This window comes from Prunus dulcis, chromosome 4 (assembly GCF_902201215.1).
Source record: "Prunus dulcis chromosome 4, ALMONDv2, whole genome shotgun sequence".
Lineage (NCBI taxonomy): Eukaryota > Viridiplantae > Streptophyta > Magnoliopsida > Rosales > Rosaceae > Prunus > Prunus dulcis.
In genome coordinates, this window is record NC_047653.1 from 10,817,854 (window position 1) to 10,843,370 (window position 25,517).

General features: G+C 34.3%; 2 protein-coding genes across 3 annotated transcripts; one reads left to right on the forward strand and one right to left on the reverse strand.

Moving 5' to 3' along the window:
• The first annotated feature begins 1,102 nt into the window (after window positions 1-1,102).
• LOC117626628 (PRA1 family protein H) lies at window positions 1,103-4,448 on the forward strand. The gene is made up of 5 exons (XM_034358406.1): window positions 1,103-1,567; window positions 2,724-2,860; window positions 3,488-3,559; window positions 3,986-4,059; window positions 4,149-4,448. The coding sequence occupies exons 1-4, from the start codon at window positions 1,158-1,160 to the stop codon at window positions 4,054-4,056; spliced, it is 690 nt and encodes a 229-aa protein (XP_034214297.1). The 5' UTR covers window positions 1,103-1,157; the 3' UTR covers window positions 4,057-4,059; window positions 4,149-4,448.
• Window positions 4,449-5,035: 587 nt separating this feature from the next.
• On the reverse strand, window positions 5,036-14,801 carry LOC117624842 (serine/threonine-protein kinase 26). Of its 2 annotated transcripts, XM_034356318.1 has the most exons (21): window positions 14,504-14,801; window positions 13,820-14,110; window positions 13,293-13,349; window positions 12,489-12,516; window positions 12,279-12,401; window positions 11,250-11,361; window positions 11,029-11,066; window positions 10,844-10,897; window positions 10,510-10,578; window positions 10,318-10,434; window positions 10,120-10,188; window positions 9,320-9,399; window positions 8,957-9,082; window positions 8,632-8,887; window positions 8,022-8,114; window positions 7,754-7,921; window positions 7,114-7,235; window positions 6,857-6,989; window positions 6,181-6,305; window positions 5,895-6,080; window positions 5,036-5,226 (listed from the first exon to the last, which is right to left on the reverse strand). In XM_034356318.1, exons 2-21 carry the CDS (start codon window positions 13,918-13,920, stop codon window positions 5,187-5,189), a joined length of 2,097 nt encoding a protein of 698 aa, XP_034212209.1. In that variant the 5' UTR covers window positions 13,921-14,110; window positions 14,504-14,801; the 3' UTR covers window positions 5,036-5,186. The 2 variants fall into 2 exon arrangements, with proteins under 2 accessions (XP_034212209.1, XP_034212210.1); XM_034356319.1 differs by lacking the exon at window positions 8,022-8,114 and having other exon boundaries at window positions 14,504-14,789.
• Window positions 14,802-25,517: the final 10,716 nt, after the last annotated feature.

Genomic DNA, 25,517 nt, shown 5'->3' on the forward strand with positions numbered 1-25,517 from the left:
ATTATTTCTTTCAAATATTGTACGCACAAAAAATCAATTAAATTGAAAACACGATGAATTTAGTGAAAACATTGGTTATAACCAAATATTTTAAACTTACACTTCACCCATAATTAAGGACAAAAATATTACTACACGAGAAATTAGTAGGTTTTTTTGGGGTTACAATATATGTTTTTTTTAGGGAGCTTTAGTAATATACCCAAAATAGGACATGAAATTATAAAAAAACCCTATATGGAATAGACTTTAGAAACACACCCAAAAATCATTTACTATCTAATAAATGAGTGTTGAAGTTCCTATAAATTACATCTCTGCCATTTATTAACTTAAAACAAGCCCAATACAAAAAACTCAAAAAAAACCCAAAATAAGCCCAGCAAGCCCGAAGTACATTGTTAATACCATGTCATAGAAGTGTATTGTTAATACCATGTCATAGAAATACATTGTTAATATCATGTCATAGAAGTACAATGTTAATATCATTTCATAGAAAAACATTGTTAATACCATTTCATACAAAAAACCCAAAAAAGCCCAGCAAGATATCCGATATCCTTTGCAAAAACATTGTTAATACCATTTCTGAAAAATCTGTTAATACTATGTCATGGAAGTACCCTGTTAATACTATGTCATAGAAATCAACTCAATTGCAAGGTATGAACAGTTTAACAACTGTTCATACCATTTACTGGAAGCTAACAACTATATTTCATTTGCATAATAGGTACGATAACTTAAAACAAGCCCAACACAAGCCCAACACTAATTTAATGCTAAAAAGGGTAATAAAGATATTTCATCTTATTAATTAAATTAAAAAATATACAATTGTTGATTTTTGGGTTTATTTTGGGTGTGTTTCTATGTTTTAAATAGTGTAGGGTATATTTATAGTTTCATGTCTAGGAATGGGTGTTTCACTAATTTTGTATTTTTTTTATCTGTGATGCGATACAAACTTGTATCACATTATGTGTTACATTCACTCTCTTTGTACGCGCTCTTTTGCACACTGCACCAAAATATATGAGTAAATATAATTCTTGAAAAAAAAAAAAAAAAAAAAAAAAACAACAACAACAATAAACATCCCAAAATCCAAAGCCAAACCAAAACAAAGTGAAGAAAGAAAAAGTTGCAGGACCATGGTATTCACCTCCAACCCATTATCTCTCAGCGTCCCAGACCCTTTCTTCGAGTCATGGCTCCGCGAAAATGGCTACCCAGAAATCATTGACCAGCATACCTCTACTGCCATCACCACCTCTACAACCACAACCACAGACGCAAGCTCAATCACAAACGGCTTCTTCATCTCACTCTTCTCTCGCATATTCACCCTCCTCTCTCTCTTCACCATCAACCCCTTCTCCAAGCTCACCAATGAAGACCTTGCTGCCCAAACGCCTCCTTGGACCACTATCTTTATTGGGTCTTCTGACTCCTACTCCTTCCCCTTGTCTGTTTCTCAGGCTCGCATGAGGGTCCAAGAGAATGTCAAGCGCTATGCCAGAAATTATGCTACTTTGCTTGTGCTCTTCTTTGCTTGCTCTTTGTATGTTCTCTTTCTCTTTCTCTTTTCTCAATGGTTTGTGGTTCTTGGGTCAGTTTTGAGAATTGTTTCTGTTTATGTTAAGGGATGTTAGGGGATTTCTAAGTGGTCAAAAAGAGCAAGTCTTGGGGGTAATTTGGCTCCAGATGCCATGGGATTGATGTTTTTGTTTTTGTTTTCGAGAACTGGGTTCTTTTTATATTACTGTTGTGTTGTGTGGAAATTTAGGAATTCAGCTCTCAAATGATATGGCTTTCTTTATCTTTATCTTTGGCTTATGAGTGTTGGGTGAGTTTTCAGAATTGGATATTGGTTTGTTGTTAGATAAAAGAAAAGGATAGAATAGAAAAACAACAAAAGAGGGTGAAAAATAAAAACAAGCATTTTTGTGGAAACGAAGGTAAATGTTCTCGGGTTTGCTGTTTTTCTTTCTGTCCTGGTTTGATATCAATACCTTGTTCTTAATTTTAAGGATTCTAGTTGGAAGTTTGGAAAGTGCCTCTCCATTTTAGTTGTTGCAAGAACTTCAGCAACTGTAAGGAAGTTGAAAATTTGGACACCTTCTGTCTTATATTGCACTTTGCCTTTCACAGTGTGATAAATATTGTGATTTTAAATCAGCTGGCTGGTAAGCTTATTTGTCTGGTTGACCTATAGCGGACAAAAATCTAATAGTCAAATTTCCAAATTCTGATATCTTTTCCTTGGCCTAAATAACTCGAGTATGTATTTTCGGTCTTGCCAATGTTGAAAGGTTGGGGCTGCGATTTATAAAATTTCAAGGAATCATATGCTACATGGAATGGTTTGAGGGGTTTAGGTTGTAAGGAGGTCTTGCTGATGAATGCATTTACTCCTATCTGAATGCACTTCTCTCTAGTGAAGCGGAGACGAATAGTAAAGCCACAACTGCGCCTCTTTTCAACAATTTACCTTTATGTGAGAGGGCAGCATAGGCTTAATTGTGTCCTCTATGGTGTCTGGTCTTATTCAGTGTCCTGTAAAATAAAAGAAACTATTTGGTCGCCCTTCCCTGTGTCGGTACTCTTTAGCATTTCCTCTTTTGGGGCGTGTGGTTTGGGTTTGATCTTTTATAAGGTTTTTATTTCCTCATCTTATTTGATATTGTTTTTGTGTTTTTTTAACTATATTATTACAGATATCAGATGCCCCTGGCCCTTGTTGGATTGATATCTTGTTTGGCACTATGGGATGTTTTTAAGTTCTGTAGTGAAAGGTGGGGATTGGATCGATACCCAATAATTCGGGAGTGCTTAATTCGTGTTGCTCAATGTGGTGAGTAGTCAACTCTGTGTTTGGGCAGTAGCAGATTTCTCTTGTACATTTTCTGTATACTTAGTATTCTCTTGTACATTAGATATCCATCTGATTCATCCTCCATCCTTATTTTGTTTGAACTATAGAAATATTTTCAGTAATTTTCTGATAGAAGTAATGGTTGAGCTTGTTTCATGTGGGGCTCAGTTTTTCTAGATAATTTAATTTTACCCTTATAAATGGTATTTGGATCTTATCATGCTGTATTTTGCACAGAGTAACAACATAGACAATGCAAAATGGCGAAATCTCCATCCATCTTTTGTGCTGTATGTTATTTGTTGAACTTAAGCTGATGTACTTGTGAGCAACTACAATATATATCTTGGTGCTCTTTAATTTGGGGAACTCTTAAATGGAATAGGAATCACATATCATTAGCTTAGTATGAAAACTGAAAGAGGTTAACACTCTGGTTTGGATGATTAATCTGCTTGGAGTTCTAATGATCTATGAAATGTAAGCTGTAAGCTGGAGCTCCTGAGTGGAGATAAGCCAAACATTTTTTAGTTTTTGCTGTTCATTCTGATGCAATATAATCTCTGGATTTTCTTTTGTAACATTGATTGGACTTCATCTTTGCAGTAGCTGCTGTTATCCTGATATGCTCGAATGTTCAAATGGCTCTCTTCTATGCTCTTGGTGTTAGTTATGCAGGTGAGTTTTGGATATATTTCGCATATTCTCTCATATTGAGAAGGCTTATGCACAATTCCTAAGTTCTTTAGGATTTCTCTCCCCCGCCCCCACACCCCAGAAAAGAGAAATTATTATTCCAATAATGAAAACTTAATAAGTTTTGTGTCATGTATCAAAATCACAAAAATTCATTAAACCAAAGTCCTTACATTGTGTGATTTAACCCGTACTCTCGAGAAGTTCTATAGTTATCTGAACTTCATGAGAAAAGTGAGTTTAGATAAAATGCTTAAACTTCTCAAAATAAATTGATTCCTTTTTTCTTTTGAGCTAAATTTGTCTATTTATACTGCTTTTTGGCTGTCAAGAAATACATTCTATTTGTATTTCTAGACGTCCTTTTTCCTGTGTATGGGATCTTCTAAGGATTTGAACCTATTGTAGGCATGATTCTGCATGCTGGATTTCGGAAGCTGGCTCGTGCAAAGCAAACTCCTCATGGTAGATCGAAATAGCAGGTGTTTTGCAATATAAGTGAAAGTTTTGCTTAACTTTAGCTTTAGGAATTTTTGCTGCAAGAGAGCAATGGGATTTTTTTATGCAACAGTTAACACCCCAAGGTAGTCAAATACTCATGAGCTATATCAACTTTGATCCCATCACGTCTCCAACTCCTGTCCTGAACAACCATGAAGCAGGGAAAACAGAAAAAAAGGCATATAATTCCCTCATCTGTGATTTCATGGCTGACCTCCCCATCGTGTCAAAGCAGATGCCTGTTGTTTTGCCTGCACGCTAAACACTCCAGGAAATGATGCAGTGATAGTTGTATGCTTATATAATAGTGTTTTCAGTACATAATGTAACTACTTTATTTTAATGATATGATGAGTTTATTGTTTTTGAAGTGCTGAATTTTTTTTATTTTGCAAATTCAAATTTTCTTTTATTTTTTCAGTTTTGACAATAAATCTGAATTTGAAGATATGTTTCTGATTTATTTATTTTTTGAATTTTCCAGAAGTAGATATTGGGAACGTCTCGTTTGTGCCGGTTCCCTCTCAACCCCAAATCTTAATTAAATGTAATCTTATTTAATTAAAAATATAAAGAATAAATTGAAGGATAATGCTTTTATACTGTAAGGTCATTGGCGTTCAGAGGGGGCCGTCATAAAATGTGAAAGCCATTTTGTTTTTATGTTATTTGAAATTAAATTAAATTATTGTTTGTTTGATTAAATAATTACATACATTGATTGAAAAATTAACTTCATATGAACCCATCTGGTTTAGCACAGTCCCAGTACAGTGAGAGTTTCTGCCTCACTAAACTGAATTATCAGAAAGGGAATTGAAGCAAAACAAACAAATAGCATTGTTGGATTTCACAAGCAAAAATATGATTATTAATAAATATAACCATTTTGGAAAATATTACAAATGATAATCTTTAAATTAGCAAACCCTAATCGATTATACTCAATGCTGCTACTTGCAAACAAAATTGTTAAATTAAAAAATAATCATAAAAGATGAAAAAACACAATTTCTTACAATGATATGTACATCATCAAATCAGGAGATAAATGCATAAACAGGAATCACACTACAAAACAAATATCCAATCACTACTTGAACCTCTTTCAAGCCGGATTGAGATCGCGTGAAACTTGGCCTTGCCATCTGCATCACAAGCATTAAATGAAAAATACATTAGATATTTGTATTGAACAAAAATTTGGGAGAAAGCAGTTCCCTCTTCCTAAAAGAGAGGAAAAGTAATTTAACTGACAAAGATATCTCAACCAAGAGGACTTGATCTCCATATTTTTCAATTCTTACTCTATGAGTTGTTTTCTTTGTCCCATCTTAATTTCTTGCCTGTATCTCTTTTAGTTCCCTGAACTGAATGCATCACTACTATCACTTTTTATACGGTTCTCTTGCCATGTAGGTTTTTTTTTTAAATGATGAAATCTGGGAATGCTGACGAAAACTTCTTATCTATATGATTGTTCAATCCTTTCAACAGAAATCGTATGAAGCAACTTTCAGAGTTTTAGTACCTTTTCAAGTCTTTAGAAACTAAAATCTTTTAGTTTACATTACAATCAGTTACAATGGGTATCTGACAAGATTTTTTTCCCAAAAAAACGACTGGTCAAGCTCAAAAGAGAAAGGTAAAAGACAGCACAGTATGTTTTGCTAATTGTGGAAAGATTTCAAATTTTGGTATTTTTGTCATTGGAAATAGCTTGAATTGTGAATTGTGAGAAATTAGTCTGGAAACAAAAATTGCCTACCTTCTAAATCAAGATAAATTACTACGTTGAAGAAACAACTTGGCTAACCTTGAGAGCAAAAATCTTGCAAGTGGGCTTATGTTTGCGTTGGATTGAAATTCCTTGTTCTGCTGCCTTTTCTTGTCTTCTGCCTTTGTGTTCTGAGTTTCTTCAGAAGCTGTCTTGCCCTTGGTGAAAATGCGAGCAGCCAGCTCCTGCAGATCTTTCAATGAAGATTCCTTTGAACTATTTGAACTGCAAAGATTTTCTTCTATGAGTCCTATAGACTACATGCCACCATTTTAAGTGGTGAGAAAGATTAGGACCAATATGAAAAAGATAGGATGTGTGAAACCTTGCTAATCGCTGAAGCAATTTGCTGACAAAAACTTCAGAAGATCCCGGCTTCAAGCTCTCCAACTTTGCAAGCGACTTTGCAACTGAACGCACAGCAGACCCTTCTGAATCATCAGCAAGTGCCTACATGTACACAAGAAAAAGAAAAGTAAATCACAGGGATTGAAACTATGCGTACAATGAATTCATTTGATATGTATGCATACATCAAGACGTAAAATACAGTAGGTTGAAACTTGAAACCATACACACCAAATCTAAATATTATTGTTTTACTGATGCTAACATAGTTAAAATAACTTGCATCTTAAACGTATGCCTAGAACGAGCAATCTATGTCTTCCAAAGTACTCACACATGGACATATAACAGGTGTGCTTTTGCAGCACCAGGCTTCTAACTAAGAAAAACCCACAATTTTTGGCAACAATGAATTCCTTAGCAAGAAAAGATAGAGAGAAAGAGAGAGAAGAAAACAACAATACTGCTTTATGTCTTCAAAAACTTGTATCTGCAGTTCTTGAAGGTATTTTTTTTTTATAGACAATTTAGGACGAGTAGAAGAAACTCTAGAGAATCTAACAGAGTGAAATTACAATTTCAAACTAATAGGCAAAGTTACCCCTTGACACCATATGGAAGACAAGAAGTCTACAACTTATCTGGATGCTCACCTCTTTTAAAGAAGGGATAAGCAATATTGATAATGCCGCAGATTGTGCTATAACTTTTGCACTTTCTTCATCATCACTTGCTTGGGATGATCTTGGAAATACTTTTGGTGCATCAATGTATTCATGAGATTGTCTGAGGGAAAGAGAGTTCCTCCACAAATTAGAAATTTTCAATCCTATCTCACATGTGCATGCATGTGTAGGTGCAGGTGTGTAAAGATTACAAGTACTAGCAACATTTTTCCCAGTAGATATACCTGGAAGAATCAGAGCTATTCGTCATCTGCCCTCTTCTATCGTGCGCATCATAGTTGATCTTGTTAAGTGCAGACCTATCTTTAGCATTTCCTTTCCTCCCTCCTTGAATTGCAGCCTTTGCCTACATAAACATTGTCAAGAAGCTTCGTCAGTGAAACACTCTGGGACTATTGAAGCCAAGAGAACATCAGAATTACGTTTTTGTTTTTTTTTTTGTTTCACTGTTCAATCTAAAATTTGAAAATGACCTAAGAAATTCCAGAGAGAAACCAGGAAAATCATATTTAGATCCAGAATATGAGAACAAAAAATTTGGGAGATGAAAACCCTAAGAGTAGATCTGATCTGGGAAAACAATGAATTCTACAATTAACTAAAATAGTATTGAAAGGAATAAAATTTTCAAATTTAGGTACAAAATGTAACTGAAGAATATTACATCTGTTTTAAATTGATCTATGGTGATACATGAATGTCAAATCAATTGTTAACAGATCAGCAGCTTTTTGCAATTACTCTGACATGAACTGAATTCTATAATACCTGAAGACATTCACTAGCACTACTGTAATTTGTGAAATTTAAGACCAATTAGATTAACTGGTATCAATTGAAATATTACATAGAGCAAAAAGCCACCTCTGCAAGATTAATGGCACTGTCTTCAGTTGAGGCAGTTGAAGTTCTCTCTTGAATTCCCAGCCTGGATTTTGGCGTTCGAGGAGAATCAGAATCATCATGTTGCCCACGAAAAACAACAGTTCCGCTGGAAGAAGCATCTTCATAAGAAGCGTATGTGCTGCTAGGCTACAAAGCAAAAGGAGGTAGTAAGATAAACAGGTATCTCAGTACAAAAAGTTTGAACTCCAATACTTCCTATTCTTGTCCTAACTGTACAGATTATTACCAGAGAGTTTTGATCACGAAACTGAGAAGATGACTGAGATCCTTTGGGTGTTCGTATAACAACAGTTCCTGACCCACTCACAGTCAATTCTTCCTGGAAATACACCTCAAATTGCTAAACAATATACAGTAATGTAAAAATGGTGCAAACAATCGTGAACTCCAACTTGGGTCGGTAAATGAAAAATCAGTGTTCGAAAAATCGGCCTAGCCCAGTAAAAGCAGACGGAAATCAGGAATGAAAATTAAGTAATGGCCAACTTCTAAACAAATAGTTGATATTCACACCCCCATATCATCCCACGAACCAAAACCCCAAATCCTAGAAGCATTCACAATTGCACTGGAATACAACGGCCATAGTGCACAAACTGCATCTTTGCCAGGAATGACAGAAACTAGGGACTACAAGGCATGCTTCTACAGAAAACCTTAACTAATTATACAGATAAGAGATTAGTAAAATCACAAACATTGAGGACATCGTTACCAATCTTTTCTCAACTTTGTATAGCCCATTAATTATATGGAAATTTCTACAAGGTCGTAACCGGATGCAAATTGTAACAAATATGTGTGATAGAGAAAAGGATCGGGGGTGGGAGACTTACATCTTCAGGGTTAGACTCCTGGAGTTCATCACCATATGAATCTCTACCATCTTTCAACAAATAATCTTCGCGTGAGTCATGAAGTGCATTCCCAGATGCTAAGAACCGTTGGTTACTACTCTCTCTTCCAGGAGTTTCCGGCTTTTTTTCTCTTGCCTGAGGTGGTTTAAGTGTTGCAACACTTCTAACAGTACCTGTACCCTGTGATCCAATGCTGAAATCCCATCCAGCATTTTTCACGGTCTTACCCTGGTCACTGCAAATTAAAACAAGAGGTAAACCACACAACCAGCAAAGCACCAGTGATCAGCAATTTCTAACCCACCTAGCTCGAACAGTTTCATCTCTTAAATTTCTTGTCACTTTCACGGTATCAGATATCTCCCCTCTAGCTGTAGGACCATTTTTAACGGTGTCACCATCTTCCTTTATATGGTATTTTGGACGCTCTCTGTAAGATAACAAAAAGCAGGGCATCTTAGCTAAACTCTGTAAGAATTAGCATGTATTGCCAAATCAAACCACATTGACAAATGAATGCCAGAAAATTAAACTAAACTGCAAGTTGCAGTGCAGTTATGTATGTTTAGACCAGGCATAGACCAGGTGAGCGTCATTGTGCTGCAGATGCTTTCTAGAAAGAAACTTGACATCAAAAGGTGAAAGGCATAACAGCAATATTTGGCACCTTATTCTCTCCATAAGCCTTGGACTCTTTCTAGCAGTCCTGATAAAACGGTGCTTTAGTAGTTCCTTGGCACTTGCACGCTGAGATTAAAGGAAAAAAAGAACAAACAGAAAATTATAATAATAGAAAACTTGCAGAATTCATTAATCAAGATAGTGGAAGGCCATATTGCCACCTGATTTAATTCACATCAGCATAGATTTGAAATGCAACAAACAGAAATAAAGCAATTCATGCAATACTGACTCGGGCTAAAGTTTTACAAAAACTGATGCAAGCAATATTTTGGACTCCAAACTAATAGATTACAACCAATATGACTGCCAACTCTCCTTCTCTCTCCCTCATTCTTTCATTGTAATTTTGTGGAAAAGCAATACCTATAAGAACCACAAACACATGACAAGAATCATTTGTAGATCACATTAAACAAGTAAATACTGTCCTGAACTTCAACAACCTCTCATTTCCAAATTCCAACAATGTATTATATATGTTTGTAGCTGACGACTGCCTTTAGTATCAATTTATGCAGGTCATCATGTGGCTAATGGCTATTCTACACTCAGTTTGAAAAGGGGAAAATTTCTGGATTTTCCTATACATCTTGTGGCAACCACGATGATCTATTTTCTGGGTTTGGAAAAGTGTTCCCTTTTCAAGAAAGGGAATCCTATGATATGTTGGGAATCTTTTAACTTTTTAGTTTCTAATGAATTTTCACCTTCAAATCAATAAACGCAAAATGGCAGTATACGATGGAAAATTGAGTGGGATATTCTGATTGTATAAATACTTACCTCAGCAGGTACCTTCTTTAGACAAAGTGAAACAAATTCTTTCATTGGTCGAGAAAAATGCTCATCCAACTGCACAACAAACACAAAAATGATTCTTTTATATTGTGAGTAATATCTCCAATGGCTAAGAAGCATTTCATTTTTATAAATCATTCAAGATGAATGGATCGGTGTGCCATTAGAGTATACTGAAAGAACCTGAGGTGGATTTTCTCGAGGTATAATGAAAAGAACTCTCATCGGGTGAAGATCAGCAAGTGGCGGTTCCCCTTTCGCCATCTCAATAGCAGTGATTCCCAGAGACCAGATATCTGCCTGCATATGCAAAGGGTCCAAGTGAGTGAACAATCAAGGCTCAGTGTGAGTAAGAATAAGGTCTTCAATAGATACCTTCTCATTGTATCCTTCAGAATTCTGGATTACCTCTGGAGCCATCCAGAATGGTGTTCCTACAAATGTCTGTGATTGTTAAAAAAAAATTAGTGCATTCTAGCTAGCGTACAAGATTTAAGATATTTCGTATACGTAATTGGAAACTAACATTCCATATTATCAAATCATTGTGTATAGACATAAGTAAAAAAATGACATACAGTGAGCGCACAGTAACACTATTCTAAGTTCAAGTAAATAAAAACTACAAAAGTGCATACCCTAAGTAGTGATTCATCTGACCTGATCTGATCAACAATAAAGCAAATGAAATCAAGTTAAAATATGGTACCTTCCTCCTTGATATCGTCCTTGTAAGTTGTGCAGAAACACCAAAATCTGCCACCTGTTACAAGTCACAAACGTAACTTGGAAGACCAAAGGCTAATAAATTTAACACCACCCTTCAATGCATATCTTACTTCTAATTAGTTAATCCTCTATACAAATTAAAGACTTTTTATCATGAAAATATACCTTAACATCACCATTCTCTGTCAATAAAATGTTTGCCGCTGCAAAATTTATAAAGTTGTCGTCAAAACAAGAGCTAGAAGAAGCAAGGTGAAACTAATAATACTTACATGAAGCTGAAAAATGAGAAGAAAAAGAAGGCAATTTCAAGTACAGAATACCAAATATTACAAATGATTCTGTCATAAGCAGATATAATTACGTAGAAATTAAGGAGAGAAAACCTTTAATATCTCTGTGAATTTTTCCTTCATTATGTAAATATTCAATTGCATGCAGCAAGTCACGAAGAATACAGGCCATTGACATTTCATCTAGCGGAGGACCTGATTGGAGCTGCATAAACACAATTGTCTTAGCATTCTGGAAGAATGCATGATAGATGCACACACAGAGAGTGATATGTGCATACGTGTGCGTGTGATTTTTAGCACAGTGCATCAACACCACATGTACATAAATATGACATAAAATTTACAACATTAAATGGACAGCTAAAGCCTAGCAAGTCACTGTTAAGAAATTTCCATCTACTGACACCATAGTGTGTCAAAATTGTTAAGATGACGAAGTACATCTAGAAGGGAACCTCACTTGCATATTTATCAGATTATGATAAGTGACAAGAAATAACTTCTTGCAATTAGGGAGAAAGAGAATACAGCAACAGAATCTCCATCTTAAGAATAAAATATTTGAAAGTGTACTTTCCAAACCTACACTTCAAACATAAAACACAAATATAGATGATACATTGGTATATTAGTTACAAAGATAACAGATATAAGATTTTCGAGTCAAGCTTAAGCGAATGAGCGAAGCTGGACCCAACTCTAGCTATCTCGTAATAAATACGAGCTGAACATTCTGAAGCTCAGGCTTCACTTGTTACTTAAACAAGTTGAGCTCGGACTGAATTTTTTTTAAAAAAAAATGAGCCGAGATTGAATGAACCAAAGACGCGCTAAGCTCACTATGAATTCGAGCTGAACTGAGCCGATTTACAGACCTACAAGCAAGCTGTGATGCCACGTTAATATCTTCGTTAATGACAACTTTCCATTATAAGTAAACACCAACTCCAAAGAGAATTTATTAACAACTAATTACATAGCACCCAAAATCTCATCATTTTGTAGAGGAACTATGATGCTCATAGAAGGGAAACATAAAAGAGAGAGATCCACAAGCCTTTATGTGAAAACAGTTTCATTGAACACATTGACTATGTATAAACAACAGAAGTAACATACTAGGTCAGCAACAGAGCCACCGGCCATGTACTCCATTATTATCCATAGTTTTGTCTGGTTGAGATAGGAACCATAGTACTCTGTAATATAAGGAGATCGACATTGTGACAAAACTGAAATTTCCTGGAACACACATAAGCTAAATCAGCAATCTAATCTTTGGCTAATCATAATGACAATATACTAGCTATCAAGAATATGAGGTAGTACCTTCTGAATGTCCTCAATCTCATCCTCTCTGCAGAAAACAATAAGCAAAAGAAAACTTATGATTAGTTGCACAGCTTGATGAAAATCGAATAGATATGAGAAGCAAACTAGATGCTCCAAGGAGATTGATTAGTAATAACCACGCAGAAAAATTATGTTTCTCTTATAAATAAATAAATAAACCACAAGCAAAGCAATGAAATAAACCAAGTAATTAATGAGTGCCATTAGCATGAACACAGGCAGAATGACTTCATATAATTAAGTTAGTAATTAAGCAGCAGCGACCATTTACAAATGTACAGTCATGCATGACAATGCAGCATTCAGAAGGTTGGTGATCTGAAAATCCAGTGTTCAGTAAAATGGTCGCAGAATGCTAGTTCATTTATTCACACTACATGACCAAATGTCACATCATGGGCAACTTAATATCTAAGTAAATACACTCCCAAGTCACAACTGAGTCAGGCAGTTTCAAATGCTCGGGCTATAACTACTTGGTCTTCATGTAACAAAAGAATTAACTTTCTTTTTTTTCAGTTCAAATCAACATTCCTTTTTGCCTTCACTAATAATATATTTATTAACACAACGCTGGGAAGTTTTGGGTGCTTTACGTAATTTTTTAGTTTATCATGTCTTCAAATTTTACCCACTAAAAGTAATGAAGGAAGAAAGAAAAGCTACTATTATGGCAATAGACTGGAATTCATCCCATGTAGTTCAAGGCAACAAACATAGAACATTGAAAAGCAGAGGACAAAACATCACATATTAATAGATTCAAATCCATATACTTACGACTCTTCCAAATCGATTACTTTTATTGCAACTTCTTTATTAAGCTCCTTATCAAACCTGCAAGTCAGAAAAGGGATCAGAGGTCACCATCTCTATATGCAATCAATCTCCGAAGTATGCTGAACCCACCCCAACCACAATGACAAAACAAATTAAAGTAAACTTTGCATACTATAAACAACTTTTCACCATATTCAATCAGGATACGTATATCGAATAACCAGGGTATATATAAGACAACTATGTAGATTGTGCACAACCATGTGCTAGCATCTGACAGGGCCACAGCGTGAAACAAGTAATAGCAGAAATCCAGTGTAAATTACATGTACAGATTTTGGGCATAAAACTTTTAAGTACCTTCTGCAAGTCAGTTATAATAAGCATAAGTTGTTCAATTAGACACATGAAAACACTAAACAAGTCATCTTAAGAAGGCAAGGAGACAACAAAATGCATGGTAACTCAGAATTCCAGAAAGCATTCAGGCAAAGTTACACATTGTGCATCTTTAAACTGGAACTTACCCTTTATACACATCGCCGAAGGATCCTCTTCCAATCAGCTCCAATTGACTAAATCTTGATCCTGCAGCCTCTGCCAAACCTGCTACATCAGCCATATCCATGCCCAAGTTGCTTTCCCCTTGCCCGCTTAGCCAGTAAGACAAAGGTCACTAAACAACACTACAGTGAAGGTTCATAAACTCCAGCCAAATATCTCCAACTTCTTCCAGCACCCACTTCCAATTCACAACCCCAAATTCACCCAAAATGAGTTTTTATTCCAAATATTGGCTTCAAATACCAAATCTGAAACTGCATTAGAAAACACTAAACTAATCAGCCCATGTAAATGAGACAAATAAACACATGAACCCAAATTTACCACAATTAACGGACCAATTTTAAAAAAAAATTGATAACAAAAATAAATGAAAATGAAAAGGCGCAATGCAGTGCAAGGTCTTGGACTCAAAGCAAAGTATTTGAATTTGGTGTAATTTCCTAACACTTGTTAGGTAGAGTGGGATTCGCCATAGTGACATCCCAACATAATTGCACATTATAGGACACCCATAACAAAATTCCGATACATGAAAGCGAAATAAAAACAACCCACAAGTGGCTTCAACCAGGGGTCGATGAATTTCATCCAAATTTCAAATCTATATGTAATTTTTCACAGAAAGATTGAGATTTGAAACTTACCCTTAAGACAAAATGCGATTTTGATATGTATTGGTATGCACGAGAAGCTAATGTCTGCGGATTGGAGCCATGGATCTCTTTCCTTCCTATCTTTATCGCGCGCGCTCTCTCTCCCTCCCTCTGCACAGAGGCTTTGGGAGCTTCAAAGGAATCGAAGAGAAAGTGTGGGTTTTTTGTTTTTATTTTTTATTATATTTTCTTAAATAATTGAGTTCTAATTTCATAGTCTTTTACCTTCTCTTCTCTGTAATTTTCATTCGTGGGTTTGAGCCGGTTCTCGGAAACAACCCGCCAACCAACACAAAGAAAGCTAGCAACTTCGCAATATACGGACCGAGAGAATACGTATGAATATGCCATATACCGTATTCTTATACACAATATAACATTCGGTCATAACAAATACTTTCATTGAAAATTTTAATTTATTTTCATGCAAAGAAAAAAAACTTAATTTAATTTTTTTCTTATAGTTTAGGAGCACCTGAATAGTATGTGTATCATATTGAATAATAGTACATATATACGTTAATAATGTGCATATAGTAATTTGTTTATAAAAAAATGTTCATTTTCTGTATAATAGAGAAGTGTACATAAGATATGAGTATCTGTATATTAGTAGATATGAACAGATATATATATATATATATGGTACTCCTTTGTGAGACGGCAAATGTTTATGTTGTTTTGTTAGATTGTAAATCGGGACTGCATACTTCTTTTTCTTTTTCTTTTTTTGATGACTTTTTCTATTGAAATGAGGAATAGCATATTAAACTTACACATACAATACGGATACTAGGATTCGAACTCAAGACCTTGCCTGAGGGAGTAAATACTTCAAATCACTACACTAATGGGTCCTTTGCGTGGACTGCATACTTAGATAAAAATGAACGTGGTTAATTTTTTCAACTGGCAGTATAAAAACATAAGCATTTTATATTGGCAAGCATATGCTTAAGTTGTCATACTCTGAATTTGGACTAAATATTTAGATACTAATTAACATAATTAATTGTCTAGGTTGACAATTTAAAAACATAAACATCTTACATGAAGAATACTTTAGAAATGTCACATGAAATTATACACTAATTTCAATTTGTCACATAAAAATATAAAATTAAGACAATTTACAATATGCCACATTAAAAAAATAATAATAAGAGAGTTGCCATCTCGATTTTTCAAAATCCACAATTTATCACCTATATCCGACATGGTCCAACTGTTCATCTAAAAAATGGTATGTCCATTGCACATGCCCCCTTTTATGGGGTATTTTGCACTCTTGAAGTCTCAAATCTCGAATGAAGTGATAAATTCATATTCAATTGATGTATAATTTCAAAAGAGATTTCTAAAGGTTTTTTCAGAAAGTAACAACTTTTAAACAATTAAAACAACCTCAACCGCATAAATGGACTTAGTCAAGTTGGGTAGAGCAGATGCGTCACCCACTATGCATCCGAGTTCAAATCCCCTTATCTCAACCACTTGTCACTTATCCTCACACCCACACCCACCCTCCATATATATGACATTTTCTCTCCCACTGCCCCTCCCCAAACTCCATTCCACCCTCAACTCACCCGCAGCCCCACGAACCCCACCCCTGTCTTGTCCCTAACCCGACCCGCCTAAGTCATTGAAACTGACCACAAAGTCATGTAATTATTAAACTAACAATACTATATATTGTCAAGTTTCTTATATTCCAAGTACCTTGCATAATTGCATTGCAAAAAGAAAGATGAGGGAGGGAGGTCGGGTTAGGGATATGGGGGTGGGTTTCGTGGGGGTTGTGGTTGGGGCAGGTTTGGAGATTATGGCTAGTTGTGCATGAGCTAGTGTGGGATAGGGGCGATGAGAAAAGGAAAATGCAGTGGTGAGGTCATGGAGATGATTGTGGACTGGTTGTATGAAATCGGTGTCTTACATATTCATAATCATGTACTATTCACATGATGTAGTAAATATGAGACACTCGTTTCATACAACATACGTATGAAAAAAAATTTGGTTCGTCGGACTCACTCCTAATTGCCACATCCCTATTTCCCTAGCCTAGATATATATTTAAGAGCTATGATCTCTATCATATCGTACAACACAAAATTATGTCTTATTTATTTAATGAACATTTGTTTGTGAGTCTTTATAAAAAGACACCTACTTAACACGATCTAGCTAGCTCGACAAGAAAGAGACATTTATATCATGATCCCAAGCATTAATGCACAAGTTGCTCTTATCAACTGACGCATCCATTTTTAGCCCATCAAATTAGACAATTTGTCGGCATGAAAAAATTCCACACCAAATTGCAGTTCCAGCTAAAACCCATGAAATTGTCATTAGTCTTCATTGGCATTTTATATATATTTTTCTTTTACCAAAGGGAGAGAGAGAGGGACAGCGGAGTCCTTGAGCATAGGCGATCAAGGCGACCACCTAGGGTTTCTAAATTGGGAGGCTCCCAACCTCAATATGTGCATACATTTGTTACTTTAAAAAAATTGTACTATATTAATATTATGTTAGACCCAAATATTGTAATAAAAAAAAATATATCCCTATTATTCACTGTAAAATTAAAATGAGAAATTCAATAAATGGCCCATTATTATCTAAACGTATAGCTTAAGTCAATTAACCTGGTTGAATGACAAATTTTAATATAAAAAAGTTAACCTAGTTGAATAAGGTAAGAAATAAAATACAAGGATGATTTATTTAAAAGTTCCTATAGCTAAGCATATATCAATTGAGTTGAGGTTTTGACAAAAGAAAAAAAAAAACAAGCAATTGAAGAAAGATTGAATGGCTTAGCTGTGTTATTCATTGAAAAAGACATAGTAGAAAATTTTGATTATGTAAAGTTAATTGATACTTTTGCATCCAAAAATGCAAGATGAGTGATATTTAAGTAATGTTTTGATGCATTTTATAAAGTTGTTATGTGAATTACATATTGTTTGTTTATTTTTCAGGTTACAATTGTGACTTTGAGTTCATATAATTTTTTTTTTTATATTATCAGAAAAAAATCACATAAACATATACAAATGGTAGAAATGCCACATTTTAGTATTTCGCCTTGGGCCTCCAAAACATTAGGACCGCCGCTGGAGAGAGGGAGGGTTTTGAACTGAACATAATACATTTTTTAACCCTATTTTCATCATATATTTTTGGAACAAATTGAGGGCTATATATAATTCTTTTGCTTCTGGTCTTGGGTTTCCTCTCGTTTTGTTTGGTGCTGATGAGGACCCATGTCCTTATAATTATTATGTTCTCAGTACATGTATACTTTGCCTCTCCTGCTAGCTAGTCGATGATGAAAGATCACCACCTTCTGCTGTTTATAGCTAACTAGGACATCATCAAACGTATGTTGCATTCATAGTAACTATAAGCTTTTGAGGTCAGAAACCTAACAACAGGCAAAACGTGCACACCTATTTTAGGCTTGAAATGTACTGATCGTAGACCGGAGGAGGGACTTATTTTGGTCCCACAATATATACGATAATGTCCTCCAATCATACATGCTACTTTGTCCAATTTTAATTTTTTGAGGTCAAAGTTTGAAATGGGGATAGGGGAGGTGTTATTGAGGTTTGAACATGAGATCAGCCTTAGATCCGTTTAATGTATATGGAATATATGCGTGGATTCTAGGGATTTATTAATTAATTATATATTATTCATTATAGTGTAACGAATAATTTTTCAACTATGAAGACAACCCTTATGTAGGGCCGCCCATGGGCCTGGGAAATTAAAGTTCAGCGCCGGCCCTCCAAAAAGATATAGGTTTATTATTAATTACATGTTGTCAATCATAAAATAGTTTGTATTTGTTATTTTAGTTCAATTAAGCTATTATATTTTAGTAAAAAGAAAATACACGTGCTGAATTTTTTTTTTCTTGTTAATCTATGATTACATACAAAGAGAAATTAAGTGTCTTATTTTAATTTTTGGCCCTGAACCACTCAAAAGTCAGGATTGACCTTGACCTTATGGGACGAAATTGAAAAATGAGAGTGCCAAAACTCAACTCCTCATTAAAGTTGGGCAGTTGACTAGTGGATGTTAAAGTAGTAGTTTCTCATGTAGCACGAAACGCCATAAGATTTTCTTTGTTTTTTTTGGTATAAATTGTGTTGAAGGTCAACAAAAAGAAATCTCATATAAACTAAACTCAACACAAATCTTCAAATAAAAGGAAGCCCATAAAAGCAGGGAAACCTCATAAGATTTTTTTCCAAGCATTTATTATGTATAGTACATGTGTCATTTTCATAAGTCTTAAGTCAAATGAGTTTAATTGGGTGAATATATATAGATTTTAATTAGGGTGGAAACATTAAATTTCATAAATGGTTTCATAGACGATCAAATCTAAATCATCGTGCTTTAATCTAATTGTTGAAACACATAAATCTTATTCAAAGGTTTCATTAGACTCTGATTCCTATATTTCGATGATTGGACATATTATGTTGTTGGACTATTAGAAAAAGGGGAGTGCTAGCAACCTTCTCTTTTAAACATTCTCCATTCTTCTCATGACAAGTGTTACTTTCCTTACACTAAAAACAATATCATTAATGCATCACACAAACTAGTTTTTGTTTTCAAAGTTTACTCTTATTAAATGTATTTATTTTTTTAAATAACAAGTTTTTTTTTTATTTATAACTTTCTTACCACCTTGTTAAAAATTAAATAAGAAAATAAAAACTGAAGTTTTTTTTTTTAAATTTTAATTTTTCCAAAGAGAACGCGTAACAAAATAAAGATGATAACAATGTCATGAAACAAACTTTATTATTATTATTATTATTTTAAAATATGAAGTTTTTCTTATGTTTTTATTATTATTTATTTTTTAACAATGTGCTAATGAAGTTATAACAAAATTTGAATAAATTGAAGGAAATATAAAAGCCAATACATTTTAAAAGGGTAAATTTCGAAAACAAAAACTAAATTGTGTGATGCATTAATGACATTGTTTCAAGTGTAAGGAAAATAACACTTGTCATAAAGAGAAGAGAGAAGGTCCAAAAGAGAAGGTTAGAGAAAATGTTGCTAGCAATCCTCTTAAAAAAATCATGTGGAGAGCATACTATTCTAATTTGTATAGAACTTATTAGCATGGATCCTCTCGTACTATTCACCAAAAGAGATTGCATGCGAGTCCAATCATAGATTTTGTTATTTTTTAGGACATCAATAAAATATTTTCCTTACAAAAATCAAAGAAATCATAAATCATTTAAGTAGGCCGATTTTGACTTTTGAGTGGTCTATGGGCATAAATTAAAATGAGGCCCTTTTCCCTTAATTATAGTTTAACAATAAACAAAATTTATTTTGCACATGTATGCATTTTCTTTTTGGCTTAATTATGGTAATTCTATCAAACTAAAATAACAAAGAACATGAATCATAAAACATAAAAAACCATTAACTTGTTTTTTTTTTTTTTTTTTAATACAGTTCCAGCTAAAACCCATGAAATTGTCATTAGTCTTAATTGGCATTATATATATATATATATTTTTTTTACGAAAGGGAGAGAGAGAGGGACAGCGGAGGCCTCGAGCATAGGTGATCAAGGCGGCCACCTAGGGTTTCTAAATTGGGAGGCTCCCAACCTCTATATATGCATACATTTGTTACTTTTTAAAAATTGTACTATATTAATATTATGTTAGACCCAAGTATTGTAAAAAAAAAAAATATCCCTATTATTCGCTGTAAAATTAAAATGAGAAATTCAATAAATGGCCCATTATTATCTAAACGTATAACTTAAGTCAATTAACCCGGTTGAATGACAAATTTTAATATAAAAAAGTTAACCTAGTTGAATAAGGTAAGAAATAAAATACAAGGATGATTTATTTAAAAGTTCCTTAGCTAAGCATATATCAATTGAGTTGAGGTTTCGACAAAAGAAAAAAAAACAAGCCATTGAAGAAAGATTGAATGGCTTAGCTGTGTTATTCATTGAAAAAGACATAGTAGAAAATTTTGATTATGTAAAGTTAATTGATACTTTTGCATCCAAAAATGCAAGATGAGTGATATTTAAGTAATGTTTTGATGTATTTTATAAAGTTATTATGTGATTACATATTGTTTGTTTATTTTTCAGGTTACAATTGTGTCTTTGAGTTCATATAATTTTTTTTTATATTATCGGAAAAAAATCACATAAATACATACAAATGGTAGAAAGGTCACCTTGTGCCTCCAAAACATTAGGACCGCCGCTGGAGAGAGGGAGGGTTTTGAACTGGACATAATACATTTTTCAACCCTATTTTCCTCATATATTTTTGGAACAAATTGAGGGCTATATATAATTCTTTTGCTTCTGGTTTTGGGTTTCCTCTCCTGCTAGCTAGTCGATGATGAAAGATCACCACCTTCTGCTGTTTATAGCTAACCAGGACATCATCAAACGTATGCTGCATTCATAGTAAGTATAAGCTTTTGAGTCAGAAACCTAACAACAGGCAAAACGTGCACGCCTATCCCTATCTTAGGCTTGAAATGTAGTGATCGTAGACCGGAGGAGGGACTTATTTTGGTCCCACAATATATACTGCTATATATTTATATATAGTATTAATGTTATACGATAATGTCCTCCTATCATACATGCTACTTTGTCCAATTTTATTTTTTTGGGGTCAAAGTTTGAAATGGAGAGAGGGGAGGTGTTATTGAGGTTTGAACATGAGACCAGTCTTAGATCCGTTTAATGTATATGGAATATATGCATGGATTCTAGGGATTTATTAATTAATTATATATTATTCACTTTAGTGTAACGAATAATTTTTCAACTATGAAGACAACTCTTATGCAGGGCCGCCTATGGGCCTGGGAAATTAAAGTTCAGCACCGGCCCTCCAAAAAGATAATAGGTTCATTATTAATTACATGTTGTCAATCATAAAATAGTTTGTATTTGTTATTTTAGTTCAATTAAGCTATTATATTTTAGTAAAAAGAAAATACATGCGTAGAATTTTTTTTCTTGTTAATCTATGATTACATACAAAGAGAAATGAAGTGTCTTATTTTAATTTCTGGCCCCGAACCACTCAAAAGTCAGGATTGACCTTGACCTTATGGGACGAAATTGAAAAATGAGAGTGTGCCAAAACTCAACTCCTCATTAAAGTTGGGCAGTTGACTAGTGGATGTTAAAGTAGTAGTTTCTCATGTAGCACGAAACGCCATAAGATTTTCTTTGTTTTTTTTGGTATAAATTGTGTTGAAGGTCAACAAAAAGAAATCTCATATAAACTAAACTCAACACAAATCTTCAAATAAAAGGAAGCCCATAAAAGCAGGGAAACCTCATAAGATTTTTTTCCAAGCATTTATTATGTATAGTACATGTGTCATTTTCATAAGTCTTAAGTCAAATGAGTTTAATTGGGTGAATATATATAGATTTTAATTAGGGTGGAAACATTAAATTTCATAAATGGTTTCATAGACGATCAAATCTAAATCATCGTGCTTTAATCTAATTGTTGAAACACATAAATCTTATTCAAAAGTTTCATTAGACTCTAATTTCTATATTTTGATGATTGGACATGTTACGTTGTTGGACTATTAGAAAATCCATGTGGAGAGCATACTATTCTAATTTGTACAGAGCTTATTAGCATGGATCCCCTTGTACTATTCACCAAAAGAGATTGCATGCAAGTCCAATCATAGATTTTGTTATTTTTTAGGAAATCAATAAAAGATTTTCCTTACAAACATCAACGAAATCATAAATTATTTAAGTAGGGCCGACTTTGACTTTTGAGTGGTCTATAGGCATAAATTAAAATGAGGCCCTTTTTCCTTAATTATAGTTTAACAAGAAACAAAATTTATTTTGCACATATATGCATTTTCTTTTTGGCTTAATTATGCTAATTCTATCAAACTAAAATAACAAAGAACATGAATCATAAAACATAAAAAACCATTAACTTGTTTTTTTTTTTTTTAAAAAAGTACAAGCGATAGTCTAAACTACAAAGGAGGGAATTTCTCACACACACAACCAAGATGCCATGTGGTTCAAACCTCAGACCTCTAGTCTGCAAGTCAAAGTTCTTTTCCACAGGGCTAGACCCCATTGGCAACCATCAATTTATTGAGAACAAAAAAAGTCATCAAACTAGAAGAACTAAACATTTTATTGAAGAGCATACACGGGCTTAACCATCAATAAAAAAAATCATTTTGCCCCTGCATTTAAGCCATCGCCCTCGGGACCAAGTCTAGGATGGCCTTGCATTTAACCATCATACTATAAACAACAAATAAATGAACACAAATATTCTCGATAAACAACAAAACATTCGTGATGATAATCAAATGGTCAAACAATTTTTGTTGATTTTGCTGCAGAAATAAATAGTAAATAGGAATATAGCAAAGTAGATAATTCGGTTCATTGAACCACAAAAGGAATTCCTGCTATTAAGCTTCTTGTGGTACTGTCTTTGTATATAAAACTATCATACTTTTTCCACTTACTTTGAATCAAGCGCATGTCAATAAGCTATTAAAACATTGAAAACGACTGACTTAAGGAAATGCAGTGTATCGTTTTGATTATTGTTAATGAAAACAATGGACCGCAAATGGAAGGCGTCGGGGATCGGGGGTTAGGTTTAGAACAAAACAAAGAATTCCAGAGTGATTTAGCAGCGGGCCCCACAAAAGATACGGTCGTGGGTTTTGAAGCGGGGCTTGGGCCGGTCAATGCGGAGCATAGTGAACCCAAAGTTTCTGATTGATTGATTGATGTATCAATTTTTGTTATTTTCGGCAGAGGCCAAGACCACGGGCCTAATTTCACACGCACCCTCGGCACCCACAATCCTTCTGTTTGTCATTGTCCGTCTGCTCTATTGAGCGTGGCTTATGGGAGGAGGATGTCGCAGGTACAAGATGCAGGCACACCCCGCAATCCGTGCGCTTTCTTTTTTCCATTTTTAAGGTTGATTTTTGTTTTTGTTTTTTTAAAATTTATGGGTTTTTCTCTTTACAAACATACTCCACAAATAAGATCGTTCAAAACTTCATATATGTAATGGTGAATGCTCTTAATTACGGATCATTGAAGTTACAAGTTTTTTTTATATTATTTTTGGATTCTTTAAGCTCTATAAAAATGAATTTTTGAGAACAAGGACGGTTTGGGATTTCAAATAGAGCGTGTCAGATGCACCTTGCGAGTGAGCTGTTAAATTTTGAGATGAAATAAGCCTTAAAACTCTATAACACAAAAAAATAAAAAAAATTCATTTGGGTTATAGCTGAGGTTAGACACTGCTCACGTACTTAGTTGAAAGCTTAGTTGCGTGAGTGTGGAGAAAAACTTTCCTGGTATGTACGAATGCAATGCACGTTTCTATCTATCTCATTTCTCACTCTACCAATCAAATGAGCATGCATACGTTTACACACTAAAGTTTTTCTGGTGAGTGTAGCCCATTCATTCAAAGGTTTACTCAGCATGGTGAATGTATTAGGTCAGAGGGAGAAGAAGCCAACCTAACCTTGTATATGAAAGAGAGCGCACACAGTGCTCTCACTGTTGTACTTTTTACTCCTCAGTTGCTGCATCAACATTGTCATGAATGCCAAGGCTGACTACTTGGGCTAAAAACAAAAGAAGCACACGGTATAGGGAGAAATATAAGGTTGCTAATCATATCGAATCAAACCAAGTCAAGTCAAATCATGCCCAAAATTACTGTTGGGTTCAAGAACAAGAATTCCTCTTTCAAAGTACTACTTGAAGGCAGCGGCGGATTCAGGAATTTTTTAATGGAGGTGCAATATTTAAAAGCTAAGAGCTCAAAACCCAAAAAAAAAGAAAAAAAAAAAAAAAAAAAAAGACAACTAAACATCCTTATAATTTAAACAATACTAATATTATTCATAATTAATTAAAATAATAACATTACAATTAACCTACCATCTGAACTGTGTTGCATAAATAAATTATTATAATGGTGAAAGGTACAGTACAGAGGCCAAGAATCAGGTGAACAGCGACGGCGATACGTTTCTTTTCTCCTTTTTAGTTACAAATTACAATGACAACAATATATCTATTTTTCTTTATCAATATGAGCAAAACTAAAGGAGATCGAATCGAACTTAGGAGTTTGGATACGTAATTGCTTTAATTCAATTGAGTTACAAGGGTCTTGATAGGGGATAATAATAAGATCCTACCCTAAATACTCTTATTTTCTCTCTTGTGGAATAGATATTTTATGCAATATATGTGATTGCTATTTTGGGGAAGTCACTATGATTGTGACATTTACAATAATTCTACACTGTTTGTGGCTGGCTGTGTCCTACAATTCTGTTTGCAGCACTCTCCCACCATCCATAATTCTGCCTGCTCCAATCGCACCAACATCAGCCCTGCCATTCTTTTGTATCCCTGAGCTGAGCACAGAGTCTTTACATATAAATTATGATTATTATAAATTGTAATTAATGAATTTACCAACCTAACCAAATTCTAGGAATAATAACCTTTCTACCAATAGTCTTTACATGAGCACAGTCCTTGTCTAAAATGGTGAAACCGATTGCAATCTCTGATAACAATTTCCCGATCAAACTCCTTGGAAATCATCTTCATAGCATCATGACAATCACGACATATCCTCAGGTTTTTAACAATTCGAATTGGGCTGCCTGGACTTGTCTTCAAAAAGTAGAAGGCAAGTGCTAGTTTCTCACTATGAAAGGACAAAGCCAACTCCTTTCCTTCCTCATCCAGCTCAAGCAATACCTCACTTGTATTTCCAACAAAACCTCTCAGCTTCAACCTCTTCATGATCTCATCAAGCATCATATATATTTCTCGACTTTCTGGATGAGAATCATCGCCCACAGAAAACTCATGAAGAACACCTCCTACCTCAACCAA

Excerpts from the sequence above, each read along its gene's own strand:
- LOC117624842 (XM_034356318.1), bottom strand. The coding sequence starts at position 13,920 with ATGGATATGGCTGATGTAGCAGGTTTGGCAGAGGCTGCAGGATCAAGA. Across the intron at positions 13,350-13,819 it reads TTCGGCGATGTGTATAAAGG|GTTTGATAAGGAGCTTAATA; the intron begins GTAAGTTCCAGT and ends TCTGACTTGCAG. Across the intron at positions 6,081-6,180 it reads TTGCTTCAGCGATTAGCAAG|TTCAAATAGTTCAAAGGAAT; the intron begins GTTTCACACATC and ends AAATCTTTGCAG.
- LOC117626628 (XM_034358406.1), top strand. The coding sequence starts at position 1,158 with ATGGTATTCACCTCCAACCCATTATCTCTCAGCGTCCCAGACCCTTTC. Across the intron at positions 1,568-2,723 it reads CTCTTCTTTGCTTGCTCTTT|ATATCAGATGCCCCTGGCCC; the intron begins GTATGTTCTCTT and ends ATATTATTACAG. Across the intron at positions 3,560-3,985 it reads TCTTGGTGTTAGTTATGCAG|GCATGATTCTGCATGCTGGA; the intron begins GTGAGTTTTGGA and ends AACCTATTGTAG.